The sequence below is a fragment of the Sinocyclocheilus grahami genome, unplaced genomic scaffold (genome assembly GCF_001515645.1).
Source record: "Sinocyclocheilus grahami isolate Dianchi unplaced genomic scaffold, SAMN03320097.WGS_v1.1 scaffold727.1, whole genome shotgun sequence".
NCBI lineage: Eukaryota > Metazoa > Chordata > Actinopteri > Cypriniformes > Cyprinidae > Sinocyclocheilus > Sinocyclocheilus grahami.
The window spans coordinates 360,995-381,869 of NW_015505906.1; the positions used below are offsets into that span (position 1 = coordinate 360,995).

The 20,875-nt window shown below is 36.0% G+C and overlaps 2 protein-coding genes across 2 annotated transcripts; one reads left to right on the forward strand and one right to left on the reverse strand.

The window, feature by feature from the left end:
• Positions 1-892: 892 nt before the first annotated feature.
• Positions 893-6,504, forward strand: LOC107560438 (cytochrome b-245 heavy chain-like). The gene is made up of 13 exons (XM_016244619.1): positions 893-1,013; positions 1,148-1,243; positions 1,423-1,533; positions 1,620-1,704; positions 2,961-3,112; positions 3,781-3,962; positions 4,057-4,183; positions 4,273-4,365; positions 4,451-4,692; positions 5,107-5,269; positions 5,418-5,564; positions 5,666-5,790; positions 5,886-6,504. Exons 1-13 carry the CDS (start codon positions 969-971, stop codon positions 6,010-6,012), a joined length of 1,695 nt encoding a protein of 564 aa, XP_016100105.1. The 5' UTR covers positions 893-968; the 3' UTR covers positions 6,013-6,504.
• Positions 6,505-6,627: 123 nt separating this feature from the next.
• LOC107560447 (cleavage stimulation factor subunit 2) lies at positions 6,628-19,903 on the reverse strand. The gene is made up of 15 exons (XM_016244635.1): positions 19,736-19,903; positions 19,269-19,347; positions 19,015-19,184; positions 18,802-18,938; positions 17,987-18,106; positions 17,643-17,765; positions 16,690-16,792; positions 16,539-16,601; positions 14,599-14,658; positions 13,868-14,012; positions 9,824-9,981; positions 9,175-9,299; positions 7,283-7,321; positions 6,973-7,116; positions 6,628-6,822 (listed from the first exon to the last, which is right to left on the reverse strand). The coding sequence occupies exons 1-14, from the start codon at positions 19,812-19,814 to the stop codon at positions 6,994-6,996; spliced, it is 1,524 nt and encodes a 507-aa protein (XP_016100121.1). The 5' UTR covers positions 19,815-19,903; the 3' UTR covers positions 6,628-6,822; positions 6,973-6,993.
• Positions 19,904-20,875: the final 972 nt, after the last annotated feature.

The following is a 20,875-nucleotide window of genomic DNA, read 5'->3' on the forward strand; positions in this document are numbered from 1 at the left end:
GAAAAAGACCGTATAATTTACAGTGAATAAACGTAAATTGACATTCCCAGAATTCCCTGTGTTACATTTCAAATTTGATGTTTTTTGTTGAAATACCTATGTTTCTTCTTAGTTTTATCTTATCAGTTTTGTATATCAGGGTTGTGTGTTACACCTAATGTTGTTAAATGAATGTTTATTGCATTATTTCAGTTTCATGTGTGTTACCATGATGGTGTTTAGTGTTTGTGTGAATGACACTGTGCACCTTCTATATATGTTATTATTTAAAAGCTGCTTGTGATGGGCTTTGGTTCATCATGTGACTTTCTCATCACCACCTGCATTTGGAGGTTATCAGTGTATTACAAAGGTGCAAAACAGATTTCAGTACTTCACTAGGTTGGTATATGAACATTATATCAGTTAATGAAAATACGGTATTTAATTGTAAATTTAAGTTAAAACCGTAATACCTAAAACGTTGCTACTGTATTTTTTACGGTAAAATTCTGGCAACCATAGCTGCCGGTTTTTTACCGTAATTTTTTTTTTACAGTGTAGTAAAAAGAAACATTTTTCTTAAGGTGTGTCTGTTCTATATTATATATGTGTGTGTTTGCTTAATTGTCATAACATTTAAAAGTAGGCCTATATCAAACAGCTTATTAGCCAAGTGGCTCAATCTTAATTTAACTGGGAAAATTGGTTGACATTTTATACCAGTCGAAACGTCCAAGCCCATCGTTTATGTAATAGTTTCCTGTCAAACATACCAAGACACGCTTTTTTACAGCCACATTAAACTTGTTCTGGTTGCTTCCTTCCGGGAATTTCTTCAAACATGCATCATCAACAAAATCATATATTCACAACACATTTCCTGGTCGATGATGACAGTAGAGGGCGGAGTCGCGAACAGGACAGGTGTTTAATATAGCGCTCATCTGAGGAGCGTTCATTCATTTATGCAGCGCTAGAGAGTGAAGATGAGCAACTGGATCATCAATCAAGGGCTCAGCGCCTTCATCTTGGTAAGAGACCAGATTATTTTGCTGACTATTTACGTTAAATAAAGATGGGCTAATACAATTAGCTATAAAACTTCAGTTAAAATAAGTCATATTTGTCCATTATTTTTAAGATATTGATGTGTCTGTATTTGTAGGTGGTGTGGATGGGCATCAACATCTTTCTGTTTGTCTACTACTACTTATTCTATGATCTGGGACCACAATTTGAGTACACTCGTGAACTTTTAGGGGTAAGTTATTGCATTAAAAAAATATGTAGGTATTTTGCAAAGCATTGACTAAGACAAAAGAAGGCACCTAAGGAAGGAGATGTTTTATTTGATGACATCCAAAGTTAGGTTTCATTTAGTAAAAAGAGAGATAAGCAGAGTAAACGTAGTGAAAGTGAGTGTAATGCTGTTTCTTTCAGTCTGCATTAGCTTGGGCCAGAGCTCCAGCTGCTGTACTCAACTTCAACTGCATGTTGATTCTGTTGCCAGTGTGCCGAAACCTGCTGTCTCTGCTCCGTGGCTCCTTTATAGTGAGTTGCTGCACACTTGCACCTTTGTGTCTGAGAGAGTATATGTGAACCTTTCTAAGTATTTTGCTCTCCTGTGCATGTTTTAGTGCTGTGGCAGATCAATGAGGAAACAGCTGGACAAAAATCTGACTTTCCACAAGTTGGTTGCTTACATGATTGCCCTAATGACAGGTAAACATGTTCTTTGAAAAATGAACAGGAAGTTGTTGTGCATATCAAAGTAGGTTAAGTTTGCACCTGAGTGATAGGCTACAGTACGTTTTACAGAAAAGGTCACATGTGCGATAGCTATGGCAAATAATCACACTGCGTGCCGTTATGCAATAGAAAACGTTCTCATTTACAGTTTGAGCCTTAGGCTAAGTATTTCACGCCTGATAACTCTAGCGTTGCAGATGTTCTTCTTCTTGGCCTGGATAAACATTGACCAAGTTCTAACCCGATCTCATGAAAGTGTGTATAAATAGTACGCCAAATCAAAAAAAAAAAAAAAAAAACTCGTGGTATTATTACGCAAAAATGGACTTTGGCGTGTATATGCTACGCGAGTTAGGGTTGTGTCGTAGATGCGTATCATACGCACGCGAAAACTGCGTATCATATGCACGCCAACACATTTTGTATCATATGCACGTGAAAACTGCGTATCATATGCACGCCAACAAATTTTGTATCATATGCACGTGAAAACTGCGTATCATATGCACGCCAACAAATTTTGTATCATATGCACGCGAAAACTGCGTATCATATGCACGGCAACAAATTTTGTATCATATGCACGTGAAAACTGCGTATTACGCCAAACACGTGCGTAGCATATATACGCCAAAGTCCATTTTTGCGTATCAATACCAAAAGTTTTCGTTTTTATTTGGCGTACTATTTATACGCATTTTCATGAGACCGGGCTCCAAGTTTCGAATATGTAAGAAACTGATTCTTGTATTTAATGTGTTTGGGTCTGTATAAAGATTTGAAATCTAGCATCTATCAGGACATGTTAGGTTTTTGTTTGTTTGTTTGTTTTTATGTTACAACATGTCAATGAAGACAGAGAAAGCATGATTTTAAGAGAAAAGCTAAAAAAAGAACTTTAGAGAACCATGCAAAGATGCTCGTCCAAAATGCTGTATTTTCAAGTTCCATTAAACACTGTCATGGTTAGAGAACGAGTCTTCAACCTGAAGGTACTCAAAGGCGTCTGCATAAATATATAAATCATCAGAGTTTAAATTTGCTTTAGATTTCTGACTAATAATTTGCTAAACAATCTATAGTTAATCCAGGGTCCCCGGATTGAGTTATAGAATATATTAGCAAGTAAACAATAATTATAACCGTTGTAACAGCCATTTTACGTTCTCACATTTCTTTCATTGACACAATGTCTGATTTTGACCATATGAAATCCTTCTTTGATGCAGCGGTTCACACTGTCGCTCATTTGCTTAATGCGGAGTGGTACACAAACAGTTTCCAAGGTCGATATGGGCCTCTTGCCAGTAAACTGTCCATGCTCGGTGACTCTCGTGAATTAAATACCACTTACCTGAATCCCTTTCGCTCCAATTCTACGGTGAGTTACTGAACTTTGAATGGCTTTTATTAAGATTTTTACATTTTCCAATCATTTTGATTTTATATATACTACCATTCAAACGTTTGGAGTCAGTGAGTTTTTTCTCCTCACATTTAATTAATACTTTTTATTCAGCATGGTTTCATTAAATTGATCAAGGGAGACAGTAAAATCATGTATAATGTTACAAAAGGTTTCTAATTCAAATAAATTGTGTTCTTTTGAACTTTCTATTCATCAAAGAATCCTGTAAACAGTATTATGTTTCCACAAAATTATTAAGCAGTTAAAACCATTTTCAACTATGATAATAAGATAATCAGTATATCAGAATGATTTCTGAAGGATCATGTGACACTGAAGACTGCAGTAATGACTGATGAAAATTCAGCTTTGCATCAAGGGACATTTACAATAAATTACATTTTCAAATATATTAAAACTAAAAGCATTTTTTTTATTGTAATATTTCACAATATTGCTATTTTTTACAGTGTTTTCGATCAAACAAATGCTGCCTTAGCTATCATAAGACTGCTTTTAAAAATGTTTTTTAAAAATCTTTCTATCCACAAACGTGAATGGTAGTTTACAATTGAGCTCATTACTATACTGCTTCAGAGGTATGATATATGCCTGCTCTAATCTTGTTTCCTTTACTCCAGACTCCAACGATTTTCGTATTCACCACTATTGCGGGTCTCACAGGAGTCGTCATTACTCTTGCCCTCATCCTCATAATCACTTCATCAATGGAAGTCATTCGCAGAAGCTATTTTGAGGTCTTTTGGTACACGCATCACCTCTTCATCATTTTCTTTGCTGGCTTAGTTTTCCATGGTGCAGGGTAAGATCTATTAACTGGGTGAGCCCAATAAAAAAAAAAAAAGATTTGTAGGAGAATAAGAGTAATTAAAACATTCTGTTTGGTTTCTGTCCAGACGCATCGTGCGAAGTCAGCAAGTGACCAATCCACCTCACAATAATTCCTTCTGCAAAGATCAGCCAGAAAACTGGGGGAAAATTCCTGAATGTCCAGTTCCACAGTTTGCAGGAGGGTTTCCTCAGGTAAAAGTGGTCACATTTGCAGTTACGCAGGCTATGACGGATTTATTTGAGTGCTTACTGATTTCAATTTGCTGAATCCTCGGTTGCAGACCTGGATGTGGGTAATTGGACCAATGATAATTTATCTTTGTGAGCGGCTGCTACGTTTCATTCGTTACATGCAGCCTGTCAGTTATAGGAAGGTGAGTCTTCGTGGACTACATTGTTCATCTAAACCCCAGTACAGTTGTCCTGTAATGACAAACCGTTTCCATTCTTGCATTTTAGATTGTAATCCGTCCATCCAAGGTGTTGGAACTACAACTGGTGAAGCCTGGATTCAAGATGGAAGTCGGCCAGTATGTGTTTCTCAATTGTCCAGCCATCTCTCAGCTGGAGTGGCACCCATTTACCATGACATCAGCCCCAGAAGAGGACTTCTTTAGTGTGCACATCCGCTCAGTTGGAGATTGGACTGAAAAGCTCATCAAGATGGTCGAAAACCTACCAGAGGGTGGGCAAGGACCTAAGTATGTACTTTTTGCCATTTTACTTATTCTCTAAAAATAAAGGTTCCAAAAGGAGTTTCTCACAGCAGTTCCATAGAAGAAGCATTTGGGTTTCCCAAAGAAGCTTTCGGTGAAATGCACTCTTAAAAATAAAGGTTCTTTATTGCCTTTTATAGTTCCATGAAGGACCTTTAACATCCATGGAATCTTTCCATCCCACAAAAGGTTCTTTATAGTGGGAAATTTTAAAGGTTCTTAATGGAACCATAGATGCCAGTAAAGAAGCTTTATTTTTAAGCATGTAGGGCATACAATATTAACGTATTCTTCAAACTGCAGGTCTCAATTTCAGCTTATGGAAAAGATATTTCTAAATATGGAAAATGACACACAGGAGCAGTAATATATCAAGAAAATCTTTTATTTTTGTCTCAGGATGGCTGTGGATGGCCCGTTTGGAACTGCGAGTGAGGATGTATTTGATTATGAGGTCAGCATGTTGGTGGGTGCTGGGATTGGAGTGACCCCATTTGCCTCTATCCTGAAGTCCATTTGGTACAAGTTTAAAGACTCTGACCCCAAACTACGAACAAAGAGGGTAAGAACATGTGAGACAAAAATAAGGAAGTTGGCTGCAATCACTCTTGTTGTTACTGTGGTATTACAAAGGTGTCCTTCATGTCCTAGATAAAGTCTGGGATTCCATGAAACTCAGTTTCCTCTTCATTTCTGACTTTTCTGTTTAGATTTACTTCTACTGGCTGTGTAGAGAGACATATGCCTTTGAGTGGTTTGCAGATCTCCTACAGGTCCTTGAGAAAGACATGGAGGAACGAGGAATGAGGGACTTCCTCACATACAAACTCTACCTCACCGGATGGGACCAGAGTCATGTACGTGCAATAAAACTGTTGTGATCTGAAAAGCAAGTTGGCCTAAATTGAAATAGGAGTAATGTGCATAAATCACAGAACATCTAATCTTGCATTTATAGGTAAACCATGCAATGGTACATTTTGATAAAGATACAGATATCATCACTGGTCTAAAACAAAAGACTCATTATGGCCGACCGAACTGGGATAGAGAATTTGAACAAGTTCGGCAAGAGAACCCATCGTAAGTTTCAAAACTTTTCACGATGTTACGGATTCCCACACGTAACAAAAATACCCCAACACTAAACGTTTGTTTTTTTTTTTAAATATGCACAGGTCTGTGGTTGGAACTTTCTTGTGTGGCCCACAAGCCTTAGCAAAGGACTTGGAGAAGAAATGTGTGAGATACTCCGACGTGGATCCACGGAAAACCACGTTTTACTTCAACAAAGAGAACTTCTGAGGACATTTTTTTGCAGGAATCCTAATTCTCTTGAAGAATTAGTGCACTAGGGATTGTGCTCTTCAGCAGTATCATGATTTGCCATTTCTGGAATCTTTACATCTAATGATTCTGCATTGCTGTGACAAGAAAAATGGCACCCTTCATCCTGAAAAGTGAACAAATTGCTGGAAGGGACTAATTCCGTGTCTGAGTCAAAAGTCCACTCATTGTATTTTTTTCTTTCCTTCAAAGTTTGGCTTTCCAAGTTCCTGGTTTGAAATGAATCACCAAGAATCAAGGAAATCAGACATACACCAGAATGTATTGTGTTTTTATAAGTGCCTCCTTGTGTAAATAAGTGCTCTAAAAATAGTTGCTGAAAAGGATTTTGGAATTTCACCTCTTTGCAAAAGGTGAAAAAGGAAAAGATGTTTTTCTTTAAAACCACACATATTATCTGATGTAATGTCACATGGTTAGTCACTGGTTTCGTAACCTTTAAAGAATCAAACCAACTTTATAATTCAAAACATAAAATTAATAATGTACATTATATATGTCTTTTTAAAATTGTTTTTATAATAAATTTTGAAGGCAGGAATTATTTTCTGCATTGAAAAAAATGTCCAGTTGTTTATTTCAAAACACAGTTGTTTATTTTTTTCATGAGAAGTAAATTGTGAACTACTATTATTCATATATAACTGATCTCAAAAGAAAATGCCACTATAAAAAAAAAAACAACAACAACAAAGTTACAGATGTGGATGTCCTGCAGACCAATACAAGTGTAGCTAGGTATGGTTGTCTGATCGGATGCGTATGTTCCTGCAATCACAAAGTTATAGAGTCAGATTTTTCAGACTTGCACTAACCCAAATGAATCCCCGTTACATAAGAAAACCCATGTTCCGCTTTTTCGCAGAGTCTGTAATTATCATAAGTTGTTTTAGGATGGATGCAAAAGAAAGAAAAGACCTTGCGTCACAAGATGAGTCTTCAGGGTGCGCCTGCCGTCTTCTGAATCTGCTCCTTCAGTATCAGGATACTCTGTCTCTGTTCTGGTGGCAGCATGGCGATCTGTTCTGGGGTCAGCTGCAGGACCTGCATAATCAAGGCAGCCTGGGAATGTGGAAAAAGCATACCGATTAGTATCTACAAAACATAAGCATGGTTACATCGATTCAAATTAATGAGTGTGATAACCCTGTCAACATTTAAATCAACATTTCAACAAGTAACTGGGAATTCTGGAAAATCTGGTCACTGTAGGGAAAAAGACACTCACTTTCTCATGGTCTTGTGATGACACATCTGATGTAGGACCCTATTAAAAGACATAAATGGGATTAAAACATGTGGACATTTAAATTAAATACTGCAAGCTAAATAGTGTTCTCTGACAGGGCTGTTCAAACAGGGCTGCAAAGGGGTCAAATTGAGAGAGAAAAAAAATTACGAAATGTGAATGATATGAAAGATGCATATAGTTTTTTGGGGGGGGAAAAGATTTCTTTATTTCTCATTATTTGCAATGGAAACTGTTCAAAAGTATACTTTTATTCAACAAGACATTAAATTGATTAAAAGTAACAGACAATGACATTGTTACAAAATAAATAAATCCTGTTCTTATATTAATCAAAGAATTTTGAAAAAGAAATGTATGAAATTTTCAGCAGCACAACTTTTTTTTCCCCAATAATGATTATAATAAATGTTTCTTGAGCAGTAAGTCAGTATATTAGAATGCTTTCTGAAGGATCTGAAAAGTCAGCTTTGGCAACACAGGAATAAGTTACAATTTAAAATACATTAAAATAGAAAACAGTTATCTTAAAATTGTAATATTACTCAAATACTGTTATTTATCAAGTAAATGTGACCCGTACTTGCAAAATGAGTCGGAATGTGCATGGGCTATTTTTGAGCTATAGGGGAAAAAAAGTGAGAAATAATTTGTCGAATTTGAGGTTTTCACAAATATGAGTTAATTAAGCCCTCGTCTAGCGGCCCAAATAGTAATTAAACATCTAAAATTATCTTTATTTGCATGTTTTCTGAGAGGTCTACCTTTTTCTCTGCTCGCTTCTTGATGACTGGTGCGTCCCCTCAGCACAAGTTTGGTATAGTCGTAAAACTATACCAGATTAATGAGGCCTACGATCAATCAAGTTTCAAAAATAAATTAAAAAAAACAGTCCTAATTGAAAGAAAACAAGTTGACAAAAAGATTGAATCCTATATTTGGTGATAATATAGCACAACAAGAGATTTAGAAGCTATTTTTTGTAGGCCGGTCATTTTTGACTGAGAACACCTCAAGTGTAACAAGGTGCAATAAAATAAAAAAAGTATCACATTTTTGGAGGAAGTAGTTATGCCGTGTGTGAGCAAAGTCAGTCAATTTTAGCCCAATTCAATAACATTAACATTTTCAGGAGAAAGAAAATCCTCTCCGGGTCAAAATGACCTGAACACAATCGAAGGGTTAAGAAAAGAAGTGGAGGAAAATATGAAACGTTGCTAGCTGATTTTGCTTTGGAAACTTCAGAAAAGAAAACTTCAACTCCATTTTTCTCAAAATTGACTGCTGACTATTGACTTCAAACGGATGTAGCTCAGTCATTATTTGGTCGATTCCAACAATCATACATCATTTGGAAATTTTTTTTTTTTTAAATGGAGATTTTGAAAATACTCACTTTTGAAAATGTGCTCATTGCGACTCATTTTGCCAGCACAGGTTACAAATGCAGCCTTGGTGAGCCTAAGAGGCTTCTTTTAGAAGCGTAAATAAATAAATCCTACCGTCCCTGAACATTAGTGTACATAAAACTGTTTTGCCATACAAATAAATCTGAATTGAATGGAAAATGTTCTCTAATATTCTAATATTGAATAGGAAATAAAGCTCATAACTTAATACATGGTAAACATTTCCAGATAATTTTAATAACTTATTGCACTAAAGACAAACAATAAAAACGCCAATTCAAAATCTCCAAATCTGCTTTCCTTAAATATCACATTTAGGATTTTTAGACAGCTGCCTTTATAGTTCAGAAAGAGGGTCCCTTTACAATGGCATGATTAAATTTGGGGGTCCTAGACATTAAAACATTTGAAAAGCTCTGTTAAAAGAAAAAAGACAATTCTACAGGAGTCTGGAAATCTTACTGGTCTTGCTGATGGAGGTGCACTTTGTCCCATGCCATGGGGGGGAGGACCCTGCATTCCACCAGCTACAGGAACCCTCTGGCCAGATATCGGACCCCGAGCATCAACAGCCCTTGGATCACGACCTTGAGAAATTAAGAAAAATCGTAAGAGTAAGAGTATCCTTCAAAAAGAGTGTTATTTCAGAAAGAAGTAAAATGGGTAATAGACCCTTTTCACATTTCTGAGTTTCTCAGAAGTGGAAGTCATCATAGTTGGGTAAACTTCGGGAGACTACAGCAAATATGTTCTATTTACATTCTCATTTGCACAAATAGCAAAAGAAAAACTCCATGATAGTTTTCACGACTTTCAAAAAGTGGGAAAAAAAATGGAGAGCGATTGATAACAGCAGTCAAAAGAGAGAACCATGTCAAATGTATTGTCACTCCCATAGCCACTGTATTAGAAACACCCTCACAGCCGCATTAGTTTTTTGTAGTTTGATGCAAAGGAAATATAACAAAAAGAAAAAAAAGAAAAGAGAAAAACTTTTGCAGGATTTACAATGCTGATGACCACTGAAATGCATCCTCACAGTCTGAGAAAAGGGTCCATACAGTTATCCAAGCCAAGTCAACAAATAACGTGAAACCACATCTTTAAGTACCTCTTGCCTCCATGGGTGGACCCCGCTGCTCCATCATAGGACCTCTAGGTTCTCCCATCATGGGTCCTCCTCTCATGTCATGAGGGCCACGCATGTCTGGGGGAGCCATATGCATGGGCGGCCCCTGATGTTGTGGAGGGCCTCCAATGTAACCATGCCTTTAAGTGAACAAAAAACAAAATACATAGCTTTTGTTACAAACTAAAAAAAAGAAACAAATCAATATGATTGTAAAAGCAGTAAAAAAAATCTTTAGTGATCAATAAATTGCCATGAAAGCCTGATGTACAATACCATTCAAAATTTTGGGCTCAGTAAGACTTTTTCCCCCTTTTGGCAAAAAATTAACACTTTTATTCAGCAGGGATGCATTAAATTGATCAAAAGTGACAGTAAAACAATGTTACAATAGATTTCCATTTCAAATAAAAATTAAATTAACTAAAAATAAAATGTATCACAATTTCCACAAAAATATTTAAGCAGCACAACGGTTTTCAACATTTCATAATAAATGGTTCTTGAGCACCAAATCAGCATTTTAGAATGATTTCTGAAGGATCATGTAACACTGAAGTAATGGCTGCTGAGAATTCAGCTTTGCCATTACATGAATACATTTTCAAAATATATTAAAATATATATTTTTTATAACAGAAATATATATAATTTATAATAGAACAATTATTTTAAGTTGTAATATTTTACAATATTACAGTTTTACTTTCTTTGATGCAACCTTGGTAACAAGAGACTACTTAAAAAACAAAAAGAAAAAAAAAAAAGTCATTTAAAAAACATTTTTAACTAAACAATTTAAAGGGATAGTTGACCCAAAAATCAAAAGTCCCTCTCAAGCCATCCTAGGTGTATATGACTTTCTTCTTTTAGACAAATGTAAATCCGAGTTATATTAAAAAATGTCTTGGCTCTTCCAAGCTTTATAATGACAGTGAATGATTGAGATTCAATAGTTCAATGGAAGTCCAATAAAGTGCATCCATCCATCATAAAACGCACTCCACAAGGCTCCGAGGGGTTAATAAAGGCCTTCTGAAGCAGAGCAATGTGTTTGTGTAAGAAAAATATCCATATTTACAACTTTATAAACCGTAATCTCTAGCTTCCGCTAACTGTCGTACGTGCGTTCACTAGAGAGTGGCGTTCCAGCGGATGACGTAGGCGTAGTGTAAGCTCTGGTAAGAAGTGACGAACATGGAAGCACAAAGGAGAGAGCAAAATAAAACACTGATCATGAATTAGAAGTACAAAACAAGGATTTGTAAAGACTTCAAAATGAGCCAAGAGGAGACTGGTTTTCCTTTGCTGTAAACAAATCTTGGTTCTCGCGATACTAGCATATTGTCACCAGAGCTTATGCTACGCCTAAATTCTACATCATCCGCCGGATCGCCACTCTCTAGTAAACGTGCATATGACAGTTAGCAGAAGCTAGAGATTAATGTTTATAAAGTTTTAAATATGGATATTTTTCTTACACAAACACATCGATTAGCTTCATAAGGCCTTTATTAACTCCCTGGAGCAGTGTGGAGCACTTTTTATGATGGATGGATGCACTTTATTGGACTTCTATTACACTATTGAATCTCAACAGCCATTCACTGCCATTATAAAGCTCGGAAGAGCCAGGGCATTTTTGAATATAACTCTGACTGTATTCGTCTGAAAGAAGAAAGTCATATACACCTAGGATGGCTTGAGAGGGAGTAAATTGTGGGGTAATTTTCATTTTTGGGTGAACTATCCCTTTAAATATTTTATATAATGGTTCTACACCGTTTGACTTTAAACATTTATTTTATTTTATTATTTTATTTCATTTCATGTCAGGCTTTACAAAGTAAAGCACAACTGCATAAAGGAAAAGATGTGTCAATATAAGCTTCCTAAAATACTCATGAGACTAATGGGAATATTTTAAGATCAGCTGTGATCACCTAAATTTCATTGCAACAAACTTTTTAATAAGCATTACCCTGGCTCCACCATTTCTCCAGTGACATTGACCAATGATCCACCTCGCGGGTCGTTCGGACCATCGCCAAGAAGGCCTCTGGGTGGGATCCCTGGAGGGCCTTGAGGGGCCCCTCGCATTGAGGCACGTGGGTCTACTATCGGCACTGTGAAAAGAAAGAACATTTACATGAAAACTGATTTTAAAAAATGTGCATGCTTTGAAGAATAAAAATAATAATAATAAAATTTTAAAAAGAACTAGCTATAGAATCACAATAATGAAAGAAACTAGTGTCAAAGTGCATTACACAAACATTTCAAAACTTGGGCATGTCCTTTTGTGCTACCAATGAACATGAATAATAAGGTTGTACTGTCAAGCCCATTTCACAGGTATGACAGCAAAAAATTAACACTTTTATTCAGCAGGGATGCATTAAATTGATCAAAAGTGACAGTAAAACAATGTTACAATAGATTTCCATTTCAAATAAAAATTAAATTAACTAAAAATAAAATGTATCACAATTTCCACAAAAATATTTAAGCAGCACAACGGTTTTCAACATTTCATAATAAATGGTTCTTGAGCACCAAATCAGCATTTTAGAATGATTTCTGAAGGATCATGTAACACTGAAGTAATGGCTGCTGAGAATTCAGCTTTGCCATTACATGAATACATTTTCAAAATATATTAAAATATTTTTTTTTTATAACAGAAATATATATAATTTATAATAGAACAATTATTTTAAGTTGTAATATTTTACAATATTACAGTTTTACTTTCTTTGATGCAACCTTGGTAACAAGAGACTACTTAAAAAACAAAAAGAAAAAAAAAAAAGTCATTTAAAAAACATTTTTAACTAAACAATTTAAAGGGATAGTTGACCCAAAAATCAAAAGTCCCTCTCAAGCCATCCTAGGTGTATATGACTTTCTTCTTTTAGACAAATGTAAATCCGAGTTATATTAAAAAATGTCTTGGCTCTTCCAAGCTTTATAATGGCAGTGAATGATTGAGATTCAATAGTTCAATGGAAGTCCAATAAAGTGCATCCATCCATCATAAAACGCACTCCACAAGGCTCCGAGGGGTTAATAAAGGCCTTCTGAAGCAGAGCAATGTGTTTGTGTAAGAAAAATATCCATATTTACAACTTTATAAACCGTAATCTCTAGCTTCCGCTAACTGTCGTACGTGCGTTCACTAGAGAGTGGCGTTCCAGCGGATGACGTAGGCGTAGTGTAAGCTCTGGTAAGAAGTGACGAACATGGAAGCACAAAGGAGAGAGCAAAATAAAACACTGATCATGAATTAGAAGTACAAAACAAGGATTTGTAAAGACTTCAAAATGAGCCAAGAGGAGACTGGTTTTCCTTTGCTGTAAACAAATCTTGGTTCTCGCGATACTAGCATATTGTCACCAGAGCTTATGCTACGCCTAAATTCTACATCATCCGCCGGATCGCCACTCTCTAGTAAACGTGCATATGACAGTTAGCAGAAGCTAGAGATTAATGTTTATAAAGTTTTAAATATGGATATTTTTCTTACACAAACACATCGATTAGCTTCATAAGGCCTTTATTAACTCCCTGGAGCAGTGTGGAGCACTTTTTATGATGGATGGATGCACTTTATTGGACTTCTATTACACTATTGAATCTCAACAGCCATTCACTGCCATTATAAAGCTCGGAAGAGCCAGGGCATTTTTGAATATAACTCTGACTGTATTCGTCTGAAAGAAGAAAGTCATATACACCTAGGATGGCTTGAGAGGGAGTAAATTGTGGGGTAATTTTCATTTTTGGGTGAACTATCCCTTTAAATATTTTATATAATGGTTCTACACCGTTTGACTTTAAACATTTATTTTATTTTATTATTTTATTTCATTTCATGTCAGGCTTTACAAAGTAAAGCACAACTGCATAAAGGAAAAGATGTGTCAATATAAGCTTCCTAAAATACTCATGAGACTAATGGGAATATTTTAAGATCAGCTGTGATCACCTAAATTTCATTGCAACAAACTTTTTAATAAGCATTACCCTGGCTCCACCATTTCTCCAGTGACATTGACCAATGATCCACCTCGCGGGTCGTTCGGACCATCGCCAAGAAGGCCTCTGGGTGGGATCCCTGGAGGGCCTTGAGGGGCCCCTCGCATTGAGGCACGTGGGTCTACTATCGGCACTGTGAAAAGAAAGAACATTTACATGAAAACTGATTTTAAAAAATGTGCATGCTTTGCCACTTTGACAAGAATAAAAATAATAATAATAAAATTTAAAAAAGAACTAGCTATAGAATCACAATAATGAAAGAAACTAGTGTCAAAGTGCATTACACAAACATTTCAAAACTTGGGCATGTCCTTTTGTGCTACCAATGAACATGAATAATAAGGTTGTACTGTCAAGCCCATTTCACAGGTATGACACCGTTGGTTATACCAAGGCCATTCCTGAAGTGTCAAGAAAATTAGACTGAAGGAAACAAAAAGTTTCCACTTCATGAACAAAAGAATATCGTTTCACCTGTCAAAGTGACAATACTAACAAAGAGGATTTCAACATCTTTACAAAGTGAAACTCATCAATACTCAGCTCTATTCTGCTACAGTGGCACATTCCATTAGGCAACAAGACTTCATTGTTGCCTAATGTATCTATGCAGAGATAAGTAGAAGACTAAAAAGGTGCATGTAGGGGTAAGACAATGAGCAGTTGAGACTCTTGACAGGCCTGTTCTGAACAGACCAGAGATATACCCATGATACCTTGAGGCCGCTCGATAGCAGCCAGCCCAGCTGCTCCCACAGGAGAGTCCTGAAGGTTTCCTGGGTCAGCATTAAGTGAAAAGAACAGGAGAGAGAACTGAGACAGCGCACTTACTGATATTACCCAGGGATGATTGTACTGATGTTAATGGACATGGGCTAGAGTAGTGGTCGATGTGGGTTTTTAATTGGCTAATGCAGATACAAATATCTAGGAATCAAAGTGTCCTATATAATGTATATCATTATATAATTGTACCACTATATAAAACTACATATAAAAGCAAAAGTATATACATGGGGTCGCCAAGATTTTTATTTATGTTTTGAAAGAAGTCTCTTATGCTCACCAAAGCTCAAATCTATTTGATCAAAACTACAGTAAAAACAGTAATATTGTGAAATATTACAATAAAAAATTATAACAAATGTCAATTATTCCTGTGAACTTTCAGCAGCCATTATTCCAGATTTCAGCATCACAGGATTTGATTTGATTTGCTGCTCAATTAACAGTTCTTATTACCACCGCAGTAGAAAACGGTGCTGCTTAATAGTTTTGTGGAAATGTGCCTGAAATTTTACTGTCACTTTTGATTCATTTAATGCATCCTTGCTAATTAAATATTTAAAAAAATGTTACTGACCAATAAACTTTTATCAGTAGCGCGCACAAAAATAAGTACAAAAATTATATATTTATATAAACACTGGTAAAATCATTCTAGCGCTTACTCTATTTAATGCTTATTTTTATTAAACAAAAAAAAAAGTTATTATAAAGGTGATGCAAGTAATTTTTTCTGATTATGCACTATAGTGCCATCAAAAAATGTATGGTTGAGTATCCCGACACAACAACACTGACTCAACCAAATGTTTGAGAAAATGGTTTATGAAATTCAACTAGGTGACACTAGTGATGTAGAAATTACATACTACTACAGCTTGAAAAGGTGTGAATGAAAATGAAATCACTACATAAAAGCCAATGTTAGTGCAGCAGACTTGTTGGCCAATACTGCTCACTTGTGGACAGGTTTGGTAGTGGTGTTAAGGAAGTAGAAAGAAATCATACAGTGATAATTTTCTAGGGCTGCCCTCGACTAAAGATTTTTCTGGTCAACTAGTAGTCATTCGTTTTAAGCATTAGTCGACTAATCGCACGTTTATTAATAAACCATTTAAATCATGCTAATGAGCCTTTAATTGCCTACATAGCCTAATAAGCACTCAAGCACACACAAAGTTTGCTACAGCACACCAGCAGAAGTAATGATGATGAATGTGTCAGGGAAAAACAGTTAGATTAAACTGCATTAACATTTTAATAATCTATTAATAAACTAGTGTTTTCGGCTTAAGAGATGAATTTGGTGACACTGACTCGTCATCTCTGTAGTAGTAGATGCGCCTGCATGCAAGTTTCATACGGATTACATAATCTGAGAATATTAGTTTTTTCAGATTTGAATTGTTTCATTTGAAAGTAGACATTTCACTCGCTATAGATATATTTTTCATGTCTGTAAGGCAAGTATACACGGAGTTTCACGTTCAAGTTCACAGAGGCTGAGACGGCAGAAAGCGCATCCTGTTTGCTTTCATTATATTACAAAAGCGCAGTGTTTTGTTGTTATACGGAGTGCACGCACATAAATAAAGACGCTTTACAGATTCGAAAAATGTAATACTCTTATCTGTATGACCAAAATGACGTGGTATTTTAAGAGCAAGTTTTTTTTCTGCGACTAATACAATTTTGGTCGACCAAGCCTCTTCTCATTGACTAAAGGTTAGTCGACTATTAGGGGGCAGCCCTATAATTTTCTCACAATGACTTGTAATATTCTACATGATATAAAACAACAATGGTAATACTTCTAAATTCTGAATAAAGAATTCTAAATAAAGAATTATGAATGCCTAAAAATTAATACCTGGTCCTCTATCCATGGGTACAGGGCCTCCTGGAGGGATCCCTATCGCAGGCTGCATCCCTCCTGAAGAGGGAGAGACCGGAGGTAAACCACTATGGCTATCCACACAGATACACAAGCACCAAAGTAATCCAAGGACAACTGAGCTTACCAGCTGGTCCCATGGGTCCCTGTCCTGGCATTGGTCCGGGTACCCCACCCCCCATCTGTGGAGGCTGCATCATCTGAGGGGCTCCGTTCACATGCATACCTGGCTGTGAGTCACAGGATCAACAGAAGATTACTCATTAGCGCCGTGATCGAGGAGAACGGCTCGTCTGTCCATGAACCCAACTGAGACCGTACGGTTTTTTTTTGTTCACGGAAAAACTACAGTGCACCTCTGACAATGATGAGGCAAAGAATGATTTTCCCAAAGCTGATAACTATTGGGTCATAATGAAAACACAAACTACATTTTACATGCAAAGTGCATTTATTGGGTTTTACTTAAACTGTTATGATATATACACAGTATATACCCACACATGCCGGGATATTAAGTAAACTTCATGAAAACTTGTCAATGTAAAAGAACAAAAATACCAAATACACTACCATTCAAAAGCTTGAGGTCAGCAAGATTTTGTTAAGAAATTAACACTTTTATTTAGCAAGGATTTGCATTATTTTGTCAAATTTGTATTAAATTGATCAAAAATGACAGAAAATATATTTTAAAAAATTTAAGCAGCAAAACTTATGATAATTTTGCAAAAATTGATAAATGTTTCTTGAGCACCAAATCAGAATACTAGAATGATTTTTGAAGGTGACACTAAAGACGGGAGTAATGGCTGCTGAAAATTCACATTAATAAATTACATTTTAAATATATTAAAACAGAACAAAAGGTCTTTTATATTGTAATAATATTTCACAATAATCTGTTTTACTGTATTTTTAATCAAATAAATGCAGCCTTGGTGAGCATAAGAGTTTTTTTTTCAAAAACATTAAAAGCATAAGCTTTTGAACAGTCCTGTATTAAACCAAAACAGTACTACTATTTAATGCATCTCGTGATACAAGTTTTCAGAAAGATATGAATGGAGTAATACTGACCATTGGTTGAGGCTGAGAGACAGGTACATTGGGCTGAGGGAGGGGCTGGTTAGGTACAGGTACCGCTCCAGGCTGAGGACTTGGGTTTATGGGCTGAACCACAGCTGGACGGTGGAGCATTTTCTGTGAGAATGAGGGACGATTTTTCATTTGATTACCTTTACATGGTTTAAAATGTCACATATTAAACAACTGGTTTAAAACATTGTCACAATCCTTGATATTTACAACAATACTTATTGAAGGAGATGAATAAGATATTCTCAGTCTCTACCATCCATGTACAAAGACACTTTCAATTTTTCTAAGTAGTGCATTCTTTTACAGGCATTTCATGATCTTACCAGAGCGATTTCAGGGTCCACAATCCTCATGACCACCTGAGCCTGCAGCAGGGCATAAGCGAGCTGAGGGTTCTGCAGGAGCATGTTCCTGGCCTCCTGGGGACTATTCTGCACACACAGCTGTACAAGCAAGAACAGGATGATACATCAAATAATCACATTTTTCAGATTCACAAGGCTTCAAATAACAAATATTAATTTCAAATCCAATTTCTTGGATCAATAGAATTACAATCAATTAACAGGTATAATTCACCCCAAAATAGAAAATGGCATCATTTAGTCATCCCAAATCTGTAATACTTTAACTTCTCTTCTAAACACAAATCAAGATATATTTTAAACAAATAATTTTTTATGAAACCTAAGGGATTTCTCTCCCTCCATTAAAAGTCCATAACTTTCACACTTCAAACGTTCATGAAGACACCATAAAATCCATCCATATGTATCGAGGTGTTTAATCCAAGTTTTCTGAAGAGAAATGATCGCTTTTCGTGATGAAAATACATAATTTAAAGTTTTATTCACATATATCTATTAATCAACACAGACTTACAGATTTATTCTTCAATGTCTTCAACAAACTTTCAATGGAGGAACAGAAATCTCTCCGGTTTCATTACAAATATTTGCAATTCAGAGATGAGCAAAAAGTCTTATGAATCTGGAACAACATGAGGGTGAGCAAATGATGACAGAATTTTATTTTTGGGTGAAATAATCCTTTAAGTAACTTGTTTCTTCAGGTATTCTGGACCCCCTTGATCTGAAATGTCAGTCTTAAATGTAACAGGCCACTTTCCTATACTCACTTTCATCTGTTTCATTAGCTCAAACATCTGTTCAGGAGGCAGGCTGGCTACTGCCCTGCTGATGGACTCTGGAGCTTCTTCGGGTGTGCAGCCGTCTCCATAAGGGGACTCAATAATGGGAGCGCCAGTGCCCAGACCTGTGGAAAAAAGCATGCAGGTCAAACAAGATTTCTCCCTTTGGATAGAATATTACACTTCAAAACTCAAACTTACTTTTTAGCTCCTCTTTATTCTTCTCACTAGCAGCGTTGTCGACCCGGAGGGCTCTGCCGCTGAACTCTCGGCCATTCAGGTTGCGCATGGCACTGAGCGCAGTCTCCTGATCCTGGTACTCACAAAAGCCATATCCCTTTGGCTTTCCTGTTTCTCTGTCATACACCAACCTGCAAGAAGTTTTTTTTTCCTGATCAACACCAGGTTTCCTCTAAGTGACCACAGCATGTTGTTTCAGGCATTGTTGTACATACCTAAAACTAACGACAAGTCCAACCTCTGAGAAGATGTCTTTCAGCTGCTCCTCTGTGGCCTCATATGGGATGTTTCCCACTGTAACCAAAATACAAACAATAAGGGAAACAAGGAAACATGTTGCAAACTGATCTACTGTTGCAGCATCTGTCTAACGTTACTTAACGTTAACAAACACCACTGCATCAGTCCATCCATATATGCAGTAACGTTAGTTCTAGACCTAATGATTGTGTATACGTTATTACGTTTACATGTAAGCACGATTTGCAAATAATAATACCTATAATAATACTATACAAGTACCTATACCTAAATGTAGACTTTGAAATAAGGGGTTACTTAATCGTATTTCAGAGTTTTAGTTGTCACTAACCGTAGGTGAGTGAGGTTTAGCTTAGCAGCTAATGAAACTAATGAATTAGTAGATGCAAGAAACAGACTAACCCAGTCTCTTCATACATACCGAACACCGAACGTAACGAGCGGTCCACAGCAGGATCTCTAGCAGCTGCAGCTGCCGCAGCAATTGCTAAATTCGCCATTTATTCGGTGATAAAGTCACAGCTAACACGATAAGAGACCAGCACAGAGCGATGAGAAGCCAGAGACCGTGTAGTAAAATTATAGATGGCGCTACACGACCGATATTTCAAAATAAGAGTCCGAATTCGTGCTTTATCCTGCATTTATGCTAAACTGCTGCAGTTTTCTTGTTGTGTATTATTATTATTACACAACAAGATTATATAACATTATAAACAACGAACAATAGAAAATAAACAAGAAAAAATCAAATAAAATACTCAAGATAAAAAATGCAGAGTGAATACAAATAAAAAAGCATATGATAAAGCACATAAATAATTCAAATGAAATACTTGGTAAAGATCACAATCATTTTTATTTTATTTTATTCATAGAATCTTGTCAATGTACTGCCTGGTTGGGGTTTAGCCAACATTAATATTAATTCAATTAAGCTGCAATTTTTTATCTTCCTTAGAATAACTTGTCAAGAAGTACATTTTCCCACTATATGCTGGTCTTGAATGTTCTATTTAATTCATTTCAGTGTCAGTGCCGTAAAATAACTTAAGATTTTGTGTTAACATGTTAATGCATTCTTTAATAAAAAAAAATGACAATAAAACACATAGGTAACAGAGCGGTTTTCTTGATGCCACAGGTTCTCCGGATGCAGGATTGCTGTAAACATCCTTCATAGCTTATGTTAAGATTTTTTTAAAGAAAACACAACAAGAGTAATTTTCTCTGAAGAGTGAGAATCATCATACAATATGCCAGTACACATGTTTTATATCCACTGACAATTGTTTTGACAACAAATTAAAAAATGTTCACAGTGAGAGCTCAGTAGTGCATGTAGGGGGCCCGACCTAACATCAACCTAAATATCTCAGAGAATTTTTTTCTCAACCCTGTCACCTTAGCTTACTCACTAGGGGGTTACGGCACTATTTTTCATTTCATTTCCTTTTGTTTTCTTTTCTAATGTCTGTAAAGCTTCTTTTAGAACAGTATGTATAATAAAAGCTCTATACAAATAAACTATATATTGAAATATTAACTAATTGACATGTAA

Bases quoted from the DNA above. Each gene is read 5' to 3' on its own strand.
- LOC107560438 (XM_016244619.1), top strand. From the start codon at position 969: ATGAGCAACTGGATCATCAATCAAGGGCTCAGCGCCTTCATCTTG. The intron at 3,113-3,780 runs GTGAGTTACTGA...CCTTTACTCCAG, and splicing joins CCTTTCGCTCCAATTCTACG to ACTCCAACGATTTTCGTATT. The intron at 5,791-5,885 runs GTAAGTTTCAAA...AAATATGCACAG, and splicing joins GTTCGGCAAGAGAACCCATC to GTCTGTGGTTGGAACTTTCT.
- LOC107560447 (XM_016244635.1), bottom strand. From the start codon at position 19,814: ATGGCGAATTTAGCAATTGCTGCGGCAGCTGCAGCTGCTAGAGATCCT. The intron at 18,107-18,801 runs GTGAGTATAGGA...TTGCTTGTACAG, and splicing joins AGCTAATGAAACAGATGAAA to CTGTGTGTGCAGAATAGTCC. The intron at 14,013-14,598 runs GTATCATGGGTA...TTCTTTTCACAG, and splicing joins TGCTATCGAGCGGCCTCAAG to TGCCGATAGTAGACCCACGT.